Source organism: Takifugu rubripes, chromosome 22 (assembly GCF_901000725.2).
Source record: "Takifugu rubripes chromosome 22, fTakRub1.2, whole genome shotgun sequence".
In the NCBI taxonomy this organism is placed as follows: Eukaryota; Metazoa; Chordata; class Actinopteri; order Tetraodontiformes; family Tetraodontidae; genus Takifugu; species Takifugu rubripes.
Window position 1 is genome coordinate 7,004,141 of NC_042306.1, and position 20,222 is coordinate 7,024,362.

General features: G+C 42.4%; 1 protein-coding gene across 4 annotated transcripts in view; it reads right to left on the reverse strand.

Moving 5' to 3' along the window:
- LOC101066834 (disks large-associated protein 1-like) overlaps positions 1-20,222 on the reverse strand; it is a 60,686-nt gene that overhangs the window by 25,340 nt on the left and 15,124 nt on the right. For 3 of the 4 annotated variants that reach the window (XM_029830404.1, XM_029830405.1, XM_029830406.1), the window contains 5 exons: positions 13,521-15,032; positions 9,690-9,904; positions 9,070-9,265; positions 8,099-8,369; positions 5,681-5,799 (listed from right to left, as the gene is read on the reverse strand). In XM_029830404.1, coding sequence (XP_029686264.1) covers positions 5,681-5,799; positions 8,099-8,369; positions 9,070-9,265; positions 9,690-9,904; positions 13,521-14,921 — 2,202 coding nt within the window. In that variant the 5' untranslated portion in view covers positions 14,922-15,032. Of the gene's footprint in view, positions 1-5,680; positions 5,800-8,098; positions 8,370-9,069; positions 9,266-9,689; positions 9,905-13,520; positions 15,033-16,599; positions 16,664-20,222 lie in introns of those variants that run through there. The other variant, XM_029830407.1, reaches the window with a different exon arrangement.

Genomic DNA, 20,222 nt, shown 5'->3' on the forward strand with positions numbered 1-20,222 from the left:
ACGTTGGAGAGACTATGTCTCTCGACTGGCCTGGGAACGCCTGGGGATCCCTCCGGATGAGCTGGAGGAGGTGGCTGGGGAGAGGGAAGTCTGGGCTTCTCTCCTTAGGCTGCTACCCCCGTGACCCGACCCGGATAAGCGGTAGAGAATGGATGGATGGATGGGCTGTTACTGGATGTACTGTTACTCTCTCATCAGAAACAACCATTTATGTGAACACTTGTCCATCATCTATTTCTACAGTGAGCAGAAAACCCCTGCCCACAATTTCAAGTGCCACTGTACATGGCCCAGTGTTTGTCTGATATATTTGCTCTCCTTAATGTTCTTAAAGTGGCCAATGATTTGGATGGGTAATAAAGTGGCAGTTTAGCTAGTTATAAAATTTATTAAAATTTATTATAAAATAATTTGTTATCCATCCAATTTCAATTCTCCTGTCCTCTTCTTTCCCCTGTCATCCCCGCTCTCTGTCCCGTCCTGTCCTCATTTGTAGGTCAGTCTCTGATGTCAGTAACCTCTTTTCTATCACTATGTACAGTATCTGTTACATGACTTTTTAGTTGACTGATGAGCGTGACATGATGAGTGGCCCCACTGACCTTAGTTTTATTTCATTTTTTTCAGTATATCTAATGTATACGCACATGGATCTGGCCTGTACCAGATTCTAAATAAATATATTTGAAAAGAGGTTTGTTTGCATCTAGTGACCACTAGGTAGTACTGGCAATATTCTTGAATAAAGACATGAGGACATGAGGTAAAGAAAGTATTATAGAAAAACAAAAAATGATGTTCTCATATAAGAATATGGAGTCTTAATACAACCTCAAAAATCTGCTTGTATACATCGTGCTATGTATTGCATACAGATTTGGTGATGTTCTATAACACACAAGCTGGCTGATTGTGGCCAAATGGTGGAGCACTGAATATTTTATGGATGAGTGAATGGAGTGAAGAAGACAAGTTACACCCTGATGGTTGAGGCGCAGATAACTAGCTGGAGTAGTTTAATGTAAAAGCAGTTTAAAGTAGTTTCATATTTGATCTCCCTGCTATTCGCAGACTGCCAATGATCCCTCAGCCTCACAGCACATATGATATTGAGGCACGCTTTTGCTCAAACTATCAGGTTTTTTTTACAGGGCTTGGTAAACTTAGAACCCTATGTCCTTTCTGCCAGATGACTTGTAGTCATTCCTCTCTGGATAACAGTCAAAGAGAAACTAGACCAGATAGAAAAGATAGGGGGTCAAAACCTGTGTTGAAGAACCAAATGAATGGGCAGAATTCCTATCGTAAAAAAACATCAGGGAAAATACAGAGTTACCTGGACATAAATAATCTGAATAAGATCATTATTGGAGAGAGACAGATCTTTCAGCCAGTGAAGGGGTTGCTCAAGTTAAAACACTTGATGTGACATCAGGCTTCTGGAAACTACCACCCCTCAACAGACTCATTGCTCTTGACCACATTCATCACACCAGAGAGGGCTGCTATCACTGCAAGAAGTTGTCTTTTGGTATATTGTCAGCATTTCTCAGCTGATTGATGGCATTGATGGAGTCCTGCGCCATGCCGGTAATGGCCTTGTCACAAGAATGTACGGGGCCAGAGCATTATAAATAGCTGTACAAAGTACTACATATATACAGATCAGAGCTGGGTTTACTTTGAGAAATGACAAAGATTCACTTGCTGGGCGATATTATAAATTAAAATGGCATCAGAGCAGACCAGATAAAATAAAAGAGCTGAAAAATGTGGTGGCTGTTCACTGTTTCATGGGCATGATGAACTTCGTACACAAATTTTCATCACGCCTGCCTGAGTAGGCCCACCTGTTAAAGACAGAGAACAGCTGGAAATGGGGGAGTACCCCAACAGAAAGCATTTCTGGAAACAAAGAATGAACTAGGGTCACTCTCTGTGTTTGTCCAGTACTGCCCAAGTCAGGAAAACCACTGTAACAGCAGATGCCTCTTCATATGACCTAGGAGGTGTCGACACAACAACAACAACCAGATGGTTAGTGGAGACATGTAGGTTTCATTTGTAAAAGTCTGACCACAGATGAATTAAGATTTGCCCAAAGAGAAAAAATCTTTAGCTGTGACCTTGACATGTGAGCACGTGCAAGGATACTTGAGTGGCCTGGAATTTACCATTAGAACTAATCATAAGCCACTCATAACACTTCTGAAGTCCAGAGCATTAGATGACCTAACTCCAAGGATTATCAGATTCAGACTCAGGTTGCTTCGATTCACTTTCAACTTCATCCATATCCCATGTAAAAACCTGAGAACAGATAATGCCCTGTTCAGGGTGCCCCTTCCAGCTGCAGCCATGCAAGCATCCTTGCTAGCATATATTAATGGCTGGCCTGAACACAGACAATAGGTGCATGGGCTGCAGCTGCTTCACTGGCCTGAAAGGTCAGTCCTGCATAATGTAGGGCTGCTGATGAAACGTGAGGGACTAATCCCTGAAAGTATGAGAACTTACATCATACAGAGACTTAACCAGGGTTATCAATGTATCAACAAATGCCTATCTAGAGCAAGCGAACCAGTCTGGTGGCCAGGCATCAAATCTGCTGTTAAGCAAATAGTCGAGAAAACTATCTGACAGCACACCAATAAAACAGACTATTGCAAGATTTAAAGCTATGTTATCTAGGTATGGATACAGAGAATTGCTTGTCAGAGACAATGGTCCTCAATTCTTCTATAATGAATTTGCTCACTTTGCCCAAGAGTATAAATTCACATACATGGCAAGCAGCCCTCATTTTCCCCATCAACGAGGAAGCAAAATGGGCTGCCAGATCTGTGAAGTTCCTCTTAGAGAAAGGGCCACTCCATTGGCACATGCGGGCTCCCCAGCACATCTACTAATGGGGAGGAGAATCACAACACCAATGTTTCTGACTACATCAAGTTCTGCACTGAGAACTCCGTCCCCACCAAGAAGGTACGCTGTTACCCAAACAACAAATCATGGGTGACAAGTGACCTGAAGGCCCTTTTGAACAAGAAGAAGAGGGCCTTCACTGCTGGAGACCCGGCTGAGCTCAGGAGAGTACAGAAGGAACTGAAACGCAGTCTGAAGGAGAGCAAGGACGCCTATAGGAAGAAGCTGGAGGAGAGACTGGAGAGGAACCAGACCAGGGATGTTTGGAGTGGGATGAGGACAATCACTGGCTTCCAAAAGAAAGGAATACGCTCAGCTGATGGGAATGTGGACCAAGCTAATGAGTTGAACCAGTTTTTCAACAGGTTTGATTCTAGCTCCCCCTCCCCCAGCTGTCCCAATATTCCTCTGGATAACAATGGGTCCCCTTCACACCTCCCAGAGCCCCTAACACCTCTGCCAACTTCTTCCCCCTCCCCCCTGCTGACACCCTACATAGATTCCAACATGTCAGCCATCCCCCCGACAGGACTATCCTTTACGTCTAGCCAGGTGAGGAGAGAGCTGGAGAGGCTTAACCAGAGAAAGGCTGCCGGACCGGACGGCATCAGCCCACAAGTGCTGAAGAACTGCTCCAGGTAGCTGTGTGGAATACTGCAGCACCTGTTCAACCAGAGCCTTCATCTTCAGAGGATCCCAGTGCTTTGGAAGACATCCTGCCTTGTCCCGGTGCTGAAGAAGACCCATCCTGTGGCACCGAGTGATTACAGACCAATAGCACTGACCTCCCACATTATGAAGGTCATGGAGCAGCTGGTGCTGACACACCTCAGACCTCTGGTGAGCCCCTTTCAAGACCCTCTGCAGTTTGCCTATCATCCCAAGGTGGGGGTTGATGACGCAGTGATATACTTGCTACAGAGGGCTTACTCCTCCTTGGACAGACTAAACTCCAGAGTGCGGGTCATGTTCTTTGACTTCTCTTCTGCCTTCAACACCATCCAGCCAAGACTGCTGAGGGCTAAGTTGGAGAAGATGCAGATGGATGCTCCCCTTGTTTCTTGGATCGAGGACTACCTGACAGGTCGACCACAGTTTGTGAGACTGCGGAGCTGTGTGTCCGACCCCCTGATGAGCAACACAGGGGCTCCCCAAGGAACTGTGCTGTCCCCCTTTCTGTTCACCACCTACACAGCTGACTTCCAGTACCACTCTGAGACATGTCACCTCCAGAAGTACTCAGATGACAAAGTCATAGTTGGATGTGTGGAGAATGGTGGACAAGAGGATGAATACAGGGACCTTGTGGAGAGTTTTGTTAGGTGGAGCAGGGAGAACCTTCTGCAGCTCAACGTGACCAAGACAAAGGAGATGGTGGTGGATTTCAGTAAAAGCAAGTCCCCACCCTTCCCAGTCTGCATTAGTGGGAAAGATGTCGAAATAGTCCCATCTTACAGGTTCCTGGGTGTTCAGCTGGACAATAAACTGGAGTGGTCGAATTTTTTTTTAATTTTTTTTTTTATTTCTGTATATACTGTACAATGTACATAGCAATGTACATAATATAAGAGTCTTTGTATTTTTCTTTTTTTTCTTTTAGTACTTTTCTGTATTGTACACCACGGGCTACCGCTGTAATGTGCAATTTCCCCGATGTGGGATCAATAAAGTCTTTTATCCTTATCCTTAAAACACCGATGCTGTCTACAAGAAGGCCATGAGAAGACTCTATTTCCTCAGGAGACTCAGGTCCTTCAGTGTTTGCAGCAGGATGCTCCACATGTTCTATCAGTCTGTCATGGCTAACACCATCTTCTTTGCTGTGGTGTGCTGGGGAGCAGGCATTAAAGCTAAGGATGCCAACAGACTTAACAAACTCATTAAAAAGGCAGGGTCTGTTATTGGCTGTAATCTTGCAAACTTGGACGAGGTGGTGAGGGACAGGATGGTGCTGAAATTGCGGACAATCATTGACAATCCCTCCCACCACCTCCATAACACAGTGGACAAACTGAGAAGCAGCTTCAGCAACAGACTCCTGCAGCCTCGCTGCTCGAAGGAACGGTACAGGAAGTCATTCCTGCCGTCCGCCATCAGACTCTATAATTCATCCAAACCCAGTCAATAACAATAATTTTCTAATGTTTATGTTGTAATTTTATTTCTATTTTATTCTATATTTATGTATATATATATATGTATATATATTATATTATGTATATATATATATATATATATATATTATATTATATATATATGCTTATAATATATGCTGTATATATGCTTATAATGTTCTAATCTTATTTTTATTTATTTATTCTATTTCTATACTTTGTAAATACAAAACCTAGACTATAGTTATATTAATCCACGTTAGGCTGCTACTACAATTCAATTTCCCTACGGGGATGAATAAAGTACATCTTGAATCTTGAATCCAACACAGAGGCCCAAACCCAGTCTCCTCTTCAGCCTTGGCAGCAAGTGCAGATCAAACCTGTATGCTCCAGAGGGACCATTGTTGGTGTTGCACCTATACGGCACTTATATGAGACAGAGGCTGTCTGTGGTGCATTTACACCCCAGGAAAGCACTAGTGCCTCTAATGTCAGGTGAGGTGACAATGACTGAGTTAGAGAGAACACTCATAAATAGCAGAGAAGCTGCCTCGTGGTTGTTGTGTCCTTGAATACAAACTATAGAGCAACAGTACACAAGCAGCAGACCAAATAAAATGATAGTTTTCATTCAGTACCTGTGCAGATTCTGTGCTGCTCTGGGCTGTTATGGAGATGTAGGGTTTGGAGGAGCACGTTGAGGTTCTGGGTGGTACTGGTGGAGGGGTCTTCTTATAGGTAGTGATACATGATGACACTGCAAAGAATAAAGCATTCTAATAGACAGGACAAGATATTGCAACATATATAAATCTTAAAATAGCGCATTCTCCACTGCAGGGACTGTTTTAATTAAGCCAAAGAGTCATGGCCTGTGTGTTTGGTGCCTTTTGTTTTCCTGGTTTTCTCACTAGGGGGTGTGGTGGATTCACCTTGGTACCCTTCTCTGGTGACATCACACCTGCAGTTGGTTACCAATCAACACCCTTCAAAAGCCACTGCCTCCCGATCACCAGTGTCTGATAATTTTCATCGGCTTTATGGTAAATGTGGGCCAATGGTATCGTTTCGAGTTCGGTCCCTTCAAGTAACTTTCCCCGTTTTTCTCGCGTCTCCTCCTAGGTCACCACGCACACCTCATTCAGAAGAACGATCTGCACTCCGCGCACCGCACCTTTTCACCACATGGTGCAGCTGCATCCTAACACAAGGTTGTGTAAAACCTCAACATGTTTCCACCAAAATTATCTGGAAAAGCATTCTGCAAACCATAAAGTAAAGTGAGGTGGGATTCCTTGGATTTTCAAGGGGTGGGGCTGTGTGCTGTCACAGTATCATGAGAAAAAAAGTACAAAATAAATAGGAACATGGATCTTATTAGATATTTTGACATTGGTCATAAAGATATTTAGTTTATTTAGTTTATTTATTAATTCACAGTATTGCCTTAGTAAGCCAATGTACATGTGTGTGATCATTTGGAAAATAGAGCAAATCAAGCTATGAGAGGCAGATGGAAGGTAAGGTCCAGGATCTTTTAAATGTATATTCCTGCTCTTTTAAGTAATTCAGCAGAACTTAGAGTTGGCAACTTTAAACAACATAGTCTATGGATGAATAACAAGCTGGCAGCACATGACATAGGTCATGTACAAAAACAAATTTAGAAGTTCAAGAATCTCATGGATCTCCTCCTCCTTGTCTTTTAAATCACTCATCCTGACCTGGCTTGACCCTGTCAGTTTTTTCTCATCAGCTCATTTGAATCTAGATGCATAGATCATTGTGATGTTTTGCCCATTGCTCTTCGAATTTAAATCCTTTGACTGTTGTGGAGAAACAAATTGACTGTTTGTACACCAAAGTATATTCAAGTACAACATAAAGACCAGATATACAGTATATGTACGTTTAAAAACGGTGTATGGCTTTGTGCCTATTTAGATTCAGATTCCTTTATTTCTCCCACACGGGGAAATTTACAGTGCAACAGCAGCAAAAACATGCAGAGAAAAAAATTGAAATAAGAATAGAAAATATATAATAAAGAATATATTGACCCCTTTGAGAATTGCCGTTTTTCTTAATCAGCACAAGTAGCATAAAACCTGAAGAGTGCACTGAAATGAGCAGTGATCCTGTGGACTTCTAAAGCTATGGCTCATTAGCTACAAAAAGAATACTGCTCTCCAAAAAGACAAATGAAGCCATTCAAATCATGAGCAAAATTTCGCAGCACAATATGCTTGAATGGATAAATCAATTCAGCAGTCATTGGCTCAGTATTTATCAGTACATTGAGCAGCCAAGTGGAAGTGGAGGTCCTTTGCTGAGCACATGAGAAGATCATGTGCATTAGTGAATAATATATAAAGTACACAATTGGGCTCATCCACATGTGTGTATCATATACTGTATTATCCCAGAGGCTTATAATAAATGTAGGTCATCTCCAGTGCAGCACAATGAAGAATCTTCTAATAACAAGCAGACAAGTCTAGAGTGAGTTCTCTGTGGCATGTTCTAGTCTCAATACCATGCAATGTGGCAGCTTTTTTATGATTATATCTCTAAGGCCTCTGGCCTATTGTTTGAATGCACAGCAGAATATAAATGTAATTGCAACCTGAAGTTGTTTACATTTCTGTCTCTTGTTAGTGGATTTATCGAGCAGCAGATTATTATGTTAGCAAGAAGACATCCTATAACATAGCACCACTGTGCTCATCTGCAGAGAAAACCCTCCTGCATCAGGCTCTAACTCCTCATCCACTTTGAAACACTATGCTCATCAGTTCTCTCCAGTTTTCAGATATTTCCAGCACCTCATTAGCAATGTGCAGTCACATACCGGCTGGCTTCAAAAGACCCAGCACCATCCCTCTTTCCAAACAAAGAATGACAGGACTCAATGACCTCTGAATCCAGTAGGTATTTTGAACACCTTGCACCACTCCATATAAATGATCCCATTTGTAGGCCACCCACAGAATCCAATGCAATACAATAAACTTCAGTTTTTGTTTTATTTTATTTGATTATGTATTTATTTTTACCTGTGCTGCTTTGAATGGTTCTCACTGTAGTGGCAGACGTCCTTGGTGGCGAGGACGGAAGTATGAGCAGTGGCCTCCCTCCTTTTCCCTCTTCTTCTCCAGCACAGCCCTGGTCGATTGCCCTCACATAGCTGTGGCTTCGCATCCTAAAGGATCCTGGCATTGGAAGAGTGTCCATGGTGTCCATGTTGTCCATGGACCTTCCCATGGCCTGAGACTGCATCTCACTGTAGACCTGCTCAATCTGCCCATTTACCTCCACCTCACTCAGCTGGTAGACAAAAAGAAGTTGGGAAACGGAGAGAAAATAAAAGGATTTGGAGAACCTTTACAAAAATCATCAGTGATCTACACGTGTGGTGCCTTTTCTTTTAGCATCCCTTAAGGATCGAGTCTGAGCTCTTATTTTGGCCTGTTATTCTCACTGTACTGCTGCTCTTGGTGTCTATTTTTAGGTATATAATGTTTCTGTTATGCTGATGGCATACACATTCAATTCAAATACAAATGAATTTCCCTATCAGAACTAACTCTGTATATGAATATTTATTTAGTACAACAAAAAAAATTGCATAGGCACAGAGTAAACCAAGAATAATCAGAAACAAGAGACGGAAGAGAAGAAGAGAATGAAAATAAAAAAAGACCACTTGACTCCTCTTTGAGTTTCCCTTCAAATGAAGTAATTGTCTTCATGTGTCCACGTGCAGCTAATTGTCACTTGCTTTCTTTAAACTGATTCTCCTTTCCTCCATAAATAGAATTATGAGACTTATTGTCTAATGAGAGGATAGGGACTAAGTTTAGCCACAGTGGGCCAGCTACTGTCCATAAAAGCCCTGAGAAATATACATAAACTGTCATAAGCCTACTCTGGAAGAATGGCTAGAGGGCTCTGTTATGTTTATTGTTTCAACAATAGTGACATTACAGATAGAACCTTTAACAGGGAAGGCAAGAGTTCTACTAACCTGACTGATGGTGCTCATGGCCCTCATGTAACTTTCATTTCGTGAGCGGTATTGTGGTGAAGATAGCAGCATTTTTGGGTCAAGGAGAGTTTTTGGGTCCAGGGTATCGAGACTTCTGTTGATTGAAACCTCGCTGACTGCACGCAGATAACTATGGCTCCTGATCTGCAGTTTGGGGGAGTGTTCTGTGGATATCCTGGAACAGTTATAGCAGAGATGATTGTCAGGACTGTAGCAAGATTATTTCACAACATGCTGTACTATAGATGAACCATGCAGAAAAAAAAGACTTTTAGGTGTCTTTGTTGAAGTAACAGGCACTGAACATTTTAGTTAGTCAGGACCTGCTTGGGCTATTCAGTCTGGTCCCTTACTAGGTTAATCCTGTACTATGTCATCTACATTTCCTTTTTTTTTGGATTTACTATTTTGTTTGCTGCTAAGCCATTTATGTCAGAAGGTACGAATGCTTCATAACATACACTAATTTCAACTAAGTAGAAACAGAAATATGTGTTTGATTTGTCTATAGCAAGCACAAAGAAATCCATTTTAATTAAGGGAATGAATTACAAAAGACAAACAAAAACTGTAAAACTGTGGACAGAAAAAAGTCGTACTGCAGAGTCGTCATTTCGGTCAGTGATGGCTGTGTTGCTTTCAGGTAACTGGCCCTCCGTGCTTGGATTTTGGGAGAGGGTTTGGGACTCCCATCAGAGTCTCCGCTGTCATCCTCTGCCATGGCTTTAACATAACTGCCACTCCTCATCCGCCGACATGGGATGTCATCTTCTTTTACCAAAGGAGAAAAGCTGCTCCATTCATCTTGAGGTACCTGAGGTCCAGCAGTAAGGACAGAGAAACAGTCAGGAACAGATCCTCTACTGTTTTCACAGCTAACTATGCTGGCCCAGAGGGGGTTTATAAAACACAGCTAATGTGCTATGTCTTACATTTGTAAGTGTGTATGTGTGTGTTTGATGTAGGTAGATAGTTCAGCAACCTCTTTATAGTTACTCTATTTGCATGTATGATACATCTGTCTGTACCCCTCCTCTCCCCGTCCTACACCCTACTCTATGTCACTTTCTGATACTAGGGTCTTCCCATAGGAACCTGGTCCTGTTCAAGGTTTCTTCCTTTAAAAGGGAGATTTCCCTGCTACTGTTGCTTGTTCAGAGAGGCAATTGGTTTCTGTAAAGCCCCTAGAGACAACTTTGATTGTAAGAGATACTGTATAAATAAAACTGAATTTGATTGGACTGGATTATTGGACCATTAGACTATGTGTTTACATAAAGACACTTAATTTCAACAGAAACTATGTGTATAGAATTGAAATTGTAGTTTACAAATGCAACTGTAAACTACAATTTCAATTTCAATGCAATTGTAAACTGATTGTTTTTTTAATTGTTTTTATAAAGCAAAAACATGTCACTTGCATTTTGTGGTGATAAATTTGTTTACTGTTTCTGTGTAAATTCTCAGTCATCCAGGTCATTGTATCCAAGGTAGTTTTCTCTGTCAACTGGACTGGGTTTCTTCTCTTGAAGACGTTTCGCCTTCTATCCAGAACTGATGAAGCCTTCTGGATAGAAGGCGAAACGTCTTCAAGAGAAGAAACCCAGTCCAGTTGACAGAGAAAACTACCTTGTTTACTGTTTCCCTCAACTGTTATTAAATGTTATTTAATAACATTTTGAGTTAGATTGAGTGATTTGAGCATGCACACATTTACTGTACCATCATCAGTCTGGGGGACAGAGTGATGATTCCACAGTCTGCACAGCACTGACTAATTATATATGAATCGCACAGGGAGGGAGAGAGAGAGAGAGAGTGTGTGTGTGTGTATGTGTGTGTGCGCGCGCGCGCGTGTGCGTCTGAGTGAGTGACGTCAAAGGCACACAAATGAGCAATTTAGCTATAAAAAGAGAATGCGGGGAAAGGACCAGCTGCAGTAGAATCAACAGCTTGTCACCCACGCAGCAGCTTCCTTGTTCTGCTGTAACTGAACATCACCAGGCTGCTTTTTATCACTCGCACTGTCATTATCTCAAGTCACCTGCATTCCCTTTAGACTAATTAATACAATCGATACACAATACATTTGCACAAACAAACCAATCCCCAGCATGTCTGTCCAGAGCACTGTCTACTTTCTATTACAGCTAGTATACAGCTTGTTTCCTTGGCAACACTGCATTGATGGTTTAATGTGGGGGCATTAGAAAATCAGATAGACTAAAAAGGCAGCCAGTAGTCAAGCTTTTAAGATATTGAAGAAAATAATTTTCGGCTCAAGCATCTATAACCAAAGGGACGGATTTAGCAGTGTATGTATAATTTATTTTGGTTCCTGGATCAGATTCTGTTAACTTATTCCTTATCTATTAGATATTGCTTTTATGGGTATATTATTTTTCCTTTAAGATACATGAATAGCAAGTTAGCTGAGTTTTTGAGAGGCAGAGCATAATATGTCCTCATTTTATCTCATTGGAAGATACCTGGATTATATAGATCAACAAAGTCCCTGAATCATAAATTATAACTGAATTATTTTAATGATAATCCCACAGTAACAAAATACTTTATGCTATATAAACGTTCATCAACATTTTTCTTGACTGGACCAGTGACAGAGTAAAATTACATTAAAGATTTAAAAGTGAAATACACTGGTTTTCTCTGTAGTTATAGGATCATTCTGATAAATGTCATAAGTGTTATATGTTAAATATAAATTAATTTTCCTTCACACACAGACATGCAAACATAACATACCACAGAGTACAAGACAGGAAAAAATGACACAGAGCTGTTGAAGAGGTCATTTCCTAAGTGCTCATTTGCACATCAAATAGTTCATCGTGTAGATTTTTAAGATTATTTTTTTCCTTTTAAAAACAGACAAGTTATTAGTAAAAAGGTTTTTCTAGTCCAGCACAAATGAAATGACAGAATTGACTTCACATCAGTAAAATAAAAACTGTCAGGAGGTTTGCATGACACAAATAAACAAATTAGTGTGTTAGTCTGAATTTAACAGTATAAATTGGACTAGGTCTTGAGATTGTGCAGCTAATATTATTCAATCCATATGAAACACGGAAACACTATAGTATTGTGTTCAATTTAACGGGCATTGATGCAGTGGTGACATATAGTGCTTCCAATCAGAACTTTTCATAGTTTAAGACCTCTTCAACACAATGCATCACGTAAAACAACACATTAAGTTGCAGAGCCAAATATGGTGACAAGATACACAGAAAAAAATGTGCCAATGAATAAAGACATGAGGCAGAAATAAGTTCAGATGTTATTGATGAATTCATGTCATTACCTACATTCAGAGAGTAAGGCTGTTACTGACTTTGCACTTACTTCTCTCTTTAACTTAAAAGGACCAAAGAGGAGGAAGAGGAGAAGGAAGAAGAAGGCTCTCCAAACCAAGAGGAAATAAAGGAGGTGGAGGTGGGTTGGTGGGTGGATAAGGAGTGTGAGAGTAAGTTATGTGAGTGGAGGAAAGGTGGTGGGGAAGAGGGAGGAGGTGGCAGTGGGGTTATTAGGAGATAAGAAACTGGCGATTGGCCAGCAATGTTCCCTCTAAGTTAAGGACATAACTACAACCTTGTGTATCACAACACTCTAAGGGTCAGTGTAGCACGGTGCTGACTACCTGGTATTAAATAATTTTAATTGGGATTTAAAATCTTTGGTCTTTTAGGTTAATTTAAAACAGTACCAAAGATTGATCACATGAAAAATAGAAAATACTTGAAAATAAAACTGCATCTTTCATCATTTGGAATCCCTGTGATACCTAAATACATCCAGAATCTGTCGCAGGCAATAAATGCAGTTAGCATTTTTCTGTGTGTGTACAAAAAAAAACCATCATGATGTCTGGTAAGAATGTGATAGTAGGCTTTCTTAAACTAATGAGTTTTCTAAATGTGTGATGACACAAAGCCTTTTCATATGTTTTTTTTTCTTATATTTACATTTACAAACTTTAAACTTGTAGTCTAATGTTATAACTGGATTAAAGATTTTTTATGGTTATGATCATAAGATGTGAAACTACTTTACATTTTAATTGACCTGTATAATATGTTTATGTTGTTTATTGGTGTTATTTATAGTAACAAAAAATGATCAATACACTATTTATGTGTCCTACTACTCAGTGCTTCATACCAAAACATATAAATAGTTGAAGTTTACAGTTTCATGTAGTTAAACAGAAAATAAAATAAACACAGCCAATTAAAGATGCCATGAATCAAAGTATATTGTTTGATAGCACTGAGAAGTTAAAGCTGCATAGATTACAAACTGCTGACTTAGAGGAAACATTGGTGAGAAAGTGAGTTGTGAAGAAAAAGGAAGTAAAGGGGGTACGACTTGTTTTGGATGGGAGTCAGTGAGGAATTATTTACCTGTAAGAAATGGCAAGAGCGCTCCTGCTGCTGACTGCCCTTAGATTTGACTAGAGCTCTATCTATATTTAGGTTACCAGATCCTGCGTTGGCTCGTGCTTGGTTGTGGCTGCTGTTGTTCGTGTAGAGCTCTCGTGCCCTGCTCACCGTTAGACTCGACGAACAGGCCCCTTTCTTCATGAGAGGCCCGTCCACCAGACCCAGTGGTAGCAAGGAGCCACTTCCTCCACCGATACCGTCACCGCTGTTTTTGCTGCTACCACTAACTGGCACACATGTTGACGACACTGCGTACTTGACATCGTTGTTGCTCCGGGAAGCTTTGAGTGCAGAGTGGTGATGTGTGTGGCTGTGGTGTGCATGACTGTGTGTGTGCTCATTGAGTGTGGCATAAGGGTCTATCATAAAATACTGGTGAGACTGTGAGGAGGAGAGATTAGGCAGTGGTGTCTGGGGGAATTTTTCAGGGACATTGCTGGTGTATCGGCCCATTGTCATTGCGATGGGAGAGGGAGAAATGGAGGGTGAGAGTGGAGTTTGGTGAGGATGGGGTTGGTAGAGACACAGCTCTCGTTCCAGGTTGTCATCTGAGCTCCAATATCCAGAACCCGGAGTTGAGGCTGAGCCATGGAGCTGGTGGTGCCGGTGATGGTGGTTTCGATGCTTAGGCTCCGCTGATCGACAGCGCTCTCGGCTCTTGCTGCGTTTCCTTTGGCTGGGTCCTATCAATGGAGTTTCCCCTTCAATGCTGGCCCTAGAACCACCACCACCAACACCTCCTCCACTGACACTAAGACCACCATTAATGCTCCCATTACTGGCCCCCTTGGAGCACTGTGTGTGGTGTGGCCCTTCCAGTGAATGTGACTTGGTAAAGAGTTTTTGGACTGAGTGGACCAGGTGTCGAATTCTGCCTGGGCTGTCATTGTTGTTTGCCACTATCCCACCAGAATGACCCAACATTCCTCTTTTATATTGCAGTGTGTGGTAACCATCCCTGGGAAATAATGACTGACGCTCAAGTGGGTCAGCAAAGGTTGCTGGTACCTGGGTGGGTGTTTTACTTCCATAGCCTCCTCCACCTCCTCCTCCCCCTCCTCCTACATATGGTACAATGGCCATACATTCATCCTTTACCTCAGGATGATGAGAAGAGGAGGTGGAGTGGCACCTCCTTGGGAAGGTTCCATAAGGTATGTTGCTGTTGCTGTCAGAGGGGTACGAGGTACGCTGAGCATTGTAGTAGGGTAGCTCAGATGGATGTGGCACAGCAATTTGCACAGGGATGTCATTGTGACTGATCAAATATGGCTTGCGGTCAACATGGTGACCCAGTGGATCATATGATGGTTCATAGGAGATCACGTGATGGTGACTCCGACTACTGGACAGGCCTTTCATTACAGGAGGAAGGGTGGGTGGCTTGAAAGAGGAATGAAATGTAAGAGATGTCAGGCAGGGCCAAAACTCTAGATGGGCTGCAGAAGACTGTCCCTGAGAGATCTGTAGACTCTGAAAGACAAAAATCAGACAGTGTAAAACCTCAAAACACGTAACACTGAAGGATTCATTCAAATACAGGGGTATCCAAATCTGAATCTGGATGCAATGCAGTTATTAACCAGGAAACAACTTTAGTAAGTGGATTCAAATAATTACAGAATACACTCATCAACAATGCGTGTGCACATGTACATATGTGCGTGTGTGTGTATGCCTGCCACTGGAGCATGTTAGTGTAGCTTCTTCTTCAGTGGAACTGTCAGGTTGCGTTAGCTTGGAAGGTATGGTGTCATGGGCCAAGTAGGACAGCTGAAATGCTGCTTCACGGGAGCAGGTCCTGGAAAAGTTATTGCAGCAATATAAAAAGAAAACCTAAATAGGATTGTGTCAGCAAGAGTTTGAAACCGTGGGAGATTCCTCAAAAGCAAAATAAATAGATTTATAGAATTAGTTTGATAGAAAGGACAACCAGATCAGAGATGTGGAGTGATATTATGTTGCCACTTTATGTTAAAACATGAACATTTCTGAGCCCTGTCATATCATCTGGGACAGGTCTCCTCTCTGTCAGAATTAAACAGCTTTCAGGTTTTATGCAGCACATCTCTGGAAGAAACCTCATGTAGGTCTGCTGCAAATTTAAATCCGGGCTGTAATCTTTTTTTTTTGTTGCCTTTTAATAAATCAAATTTTGAGGTTGGGATTCATATCTTCTACTGTACTGTAACTCTTACTCTTTTATCAGAATTATTTTTTTTTCAATTGAACAAATTTTAAATATATTAACTGTTTTCTTCTTTCTTTTGTTTTCTCTACAATTGTTCGTATTTTAAAACCTGTCTTATTTTGTCTTATATGTTATCTAAAAGAAATGGAATGATTCAGATGGTGAAATGTGTAATATATATAAAATTGCCTTGCCTAAAATAGTCTACACCCAATGCTAATATTCTAGTTTAAATTCAACAACAAAGCTTTTTTAACCTCATGATGGTGTTATTCTTTTAATTCAGTATCTAGCTGTGGGCAGCTTAATACACACTGAACATGAAATAACAGGTAACCTTTGCAGATTTGTAAATCACTCGCACATAGTGGCAGTCCCTATATCTGAAAATGATGGCTTCATTTTATTAAAGTTTTTTTTTTTTTTTAAAGTACCACATTTATGCTATTTCAAGTTAAGCCCTGATCATTATGTCTGCGAAGGTTCTCAGTCATCCAAGTCGTGGTAATTCTGGAAGTTGAATCATAGCAACTGTACTGTTTGAGCTCCATGAAGATGTTTCACCTCTCATCCAAGAGGCTCCATCAGTTCTAACTGACTTTTGGGGAGTTCCAGATAATTATACTCTTCAGGCACCATGAACACATTTGGAGCTTAACACTCGATTGACAGCTGAACCTCCTCACTCCTTTTGCCACCACCTCCTGCTACAGTTTTCAAACAGAAATATGTACCATGCAGGCTAAGCTGATGCTGAGCGTGTAGGTGGAAGGAGAAATGAAAATAGGTCTGAGATCAAGTTATTTTTGGGTTAAAAGGAAGCAGGCAAACAAAAAGCTTTTGACTCACCCTCTGAGGGTGGAAACCAGCACCAGAGGCAGACAGGAGACATGTAATGTAATGCCGGATTTTCCTATGTGAATGAACAAGCAATAGATCAGTCTCCGATCAAATATTACATGATCTACAGTATTTGATATTAATAATTTCTTAGTAGAGAGGTGAATGTCACCTCCCTAATGGGAAAGGAGCCTGAGCTGGAGCGCGAGGTTGAGAAGTTCCGACTAGATATAGTCGGCCTCACCACGACGCATAGCAAGGGCTCTGGAGCCAGGCTTCTCGAGAGGGGTTGGACTCGCTACCACTCTGGAGTTGCCAAGGCAACTCCCGGCGACGGGCAGGGGTGGCAATCCTCGTTGCGCCCCGGCTCAGTGCCTGTATATTGGAGTTTACAACGGTGAATGAGAGGGTATCCTCCCGTCGCCTTTGGGTGGGGGTACGGATCCTGACTGTTGTTTGTGCCTATGGCCCAAACAGCAGTTCAGCGTAGCCACCCTTTTTGGAGTCCTTAGAAGGAGTGCTAGAGAGTGCTCCTTCTGGGGGTTCCCTCATTCTCCTGGGTGACTTCAATGCTCACGTTGGCAGCGACAGTGAGAGGTGGAGAGGTGTGATTGGGAAGAATGCCCCCCCCCGATCTGAAACCGAGTGGTGTTCTGTTGTTGGACTTCTGTGCTCGTCTCAGATTGTCCATAATGAACACCTTGTTCAGGCATAAAGGCGTCCACATGTGCATTTGGCACCAGGATGCCTTAGACCGTAGATCAATGACTGACTTTGTGGTCATGTCATCGGATTTGCGGCCGACACCCATTGTTCTGGACACCCGGGTAAAGAGAGGGGCAGAGCTGTCAACTGATCACCACCTGGTGGTGAGTTGGCTCCGATGGTGGGGAAGGATGCCAGACAGACCCGGCAGACCCAAACGTATTGTGAGGCTCTGCTGGGAATGCCTGGCAGAGTCTCCTGTCAGAAGTAGCTTCAACTGACACCTCCGGCAGAGCTTTGACCATGTCCCGGGGGAGGTGGGGGACATTGAGTCCGAGTGGACCATGTTCTGTGCCTCTATTGTTGATGCGGCTGACCGGTGCTGTGGCAGCAAGGTGGTTGGTGCCTGTCATGGCGGCAATGCCCGAACCTGCTGGTGGACACCAGCGGGTTCAGGCATTGCCACAGTGAGGGATGCCGTCAGGCTGAAGAAGGAGTTGTATCGGGCCTTACTGGCCTGTGGGACTCCTAAGGCAGCAGATAGGTACCAGCAGGCCAAGCGGAGTGCATCTATGGCAGTTGCCGAGGCAAAGACCCGGGCATGGGAAGAGTTCGGTGAGGCCATGGAGATCGACTTCCGGACGGCTTCGAAAAGGTTCTGAACCACCATCCGGCATCCAAGGAAGGGGAAGCAGTGCACTGTGAACACTGTTTATAGTGGCGATGGTGTGCTGCTGACCTCAACTCGGAATGTTGTGGATCGGTGGAAGGAATATTTCGAAGACCTGCTTAATCCCACCAACGTGCCTCCCAGTGAGGAAGCAGGGCCTGGGTACCTGGGGACAGGCTCTCGTATCTCCGGGACTGAAGTTGCTGAGGTAGTCAAAAAACTCCTCAGTGGCAAGGCCCCAGGGGTGGATAAGATCCGCCTGGAGTTCCTTAAGGCTCTGGATGTTGTAGGTCTGTCGTGGTTGACACGACTCTGCAACATTGCGTGGACATCAGGGGCAGTGCCGCTGGATTGGCAGACCGGGGTGGTAGTCCCTCTTTTTAAGAAGGGGGAGCGGAGGGTGTGTTCCAACTATAGGGGGATCACACTCCTCAGCCTCCCTGGTAAGGTCTATTCAGGGGTACTGGAGAGGAGGGTCCGCCGGATAGTCGAACCTCGGATTCAGGAGGAGCAATGTGGTTTTCGTCCTGGGCGTGGGACGGTGGGTCAGCTCTACACCCTCAGCAGGGTGGGGCAGTCTTTGAGGGAGCATGGGAGTTTGCCCAACCAGACCACATGTGTTTTGTGGACTTGGAGAAGGCATTTGACTGTGTCTCTCGGGGGGTCCTGTGGGGGGTCCTCCGAGAGTATGGGGTGCCGGGCCCACTGATACGGGCTGTCCGCTCCCTGTACGATCGGTGTCAGAGTTTGGTCCGCATTGCTGGCAGTAAGTCGAACTCGTTTCCAGCGAGGGTTGGTCTCCGCCAGGGCTGTCCTTTGTCACCAATTCTGTTCATAACTTTTATTTGTTGAGGGGCTCTGGATTTACTGGTTGATCTTCGTTCCTACCCTCACCTATGGTCATGAGCTTTGGGTAATGACCTAAGTAACAAGATCACGGGTACAAGCGGCCGAAATGAGCTTCCGCCATAGGGTGGCTGGGCTCTCCCTTAGAGATAGGGTGAGAAGCTCTGCCATCCGGGAGATAAAGAATATCATTGGTTTTGCCTCTAATTCCTCTAATTTGTATATTGCAGTTCCTCATCTGTTTAATGCATTCATTTGTTTTTCATGAACCCATCTAACTGAATTAAAATTTAATTCAAAATTTCACATTTTCTTATGAATTAAGATTTCTTATGTTTTGGGGGGGGGGGGGGGGGGGGGGGGGGGGTTAGCTTCTTTTTGTTTACCAGATTTTTCATGTGAAAAAGTTCAGTCAAAAAGGATTTGGTTACAATTCAAACTTTGCTTTCTTGACCTTCACAGTTGCAGTAAAATTTTGACAGGTAAAGGAATTCAGTTTAAAAATAAAATTAAAAAAATAATTTATATCAACATTAATTAACATTAATTTTCAAATAAAGACAGGAAAACAAGTCAATAAATAGCAACATATCTGGCATTAAACATATATTTTAACCGTGCACATGTCCCCTGAACTAAAATGTTCTCTTCCTCTTGACTATCTCTGTATCAAATTCCTTCCCATTCAAAAAGACTGAGAATGTGTAACCATGGCAACTTCAGCTGTATGTGAAACACATATGACTAAACAGAATTTCAGTCATTATACATGATGTCTTCTGGACACGCTTGTATGAATACATACAAATGCACTGGATGCTCAAAAGTATATTTACTCTACTTATTTTCCAATACAGGAAGACATGAGCCATGAGTGACAGCAAGACCAAGCCAAATTCTATTATCTGTGTCACTATTTCATATGTATTTAAGACATATTCATTTATCTAATTAGTAGTTTCAAGACAAATATTTCCTGATGTTTTGAGGGGATAAAATAATTCTATAGCTGTTCAAATCATACCTACAGAAATTATAGTAACAGAGGTTTGTTGTACATATTACCAAACACAAAACATTCTGGATGTTCTGTCACTCTTAACGCTGGAAGATTAAATTAGACCTGGCACTTCTTAAGCACTTCTTCACTGTACAAACCTTTTCACACAAACCTACACACCCATGTAAAGTGCGAATAAAAGTCCAATTTGCTGTCGTAATTGTTTCTTCTTTAGAAATACTTTGATGCAGAGACCTGAGGATTTTATTTCAGTGGATGGATGTTACGAGTAAACAAAGCAGGCTTTAAAATGCTATAGAGAGACGAAGCAAGAGGAACTGGGGGTGAGCAACAGCTCCCTCTCCATCAATTATTCTCTTCTTCATCCCATCCATACAACCCCCAATTGAC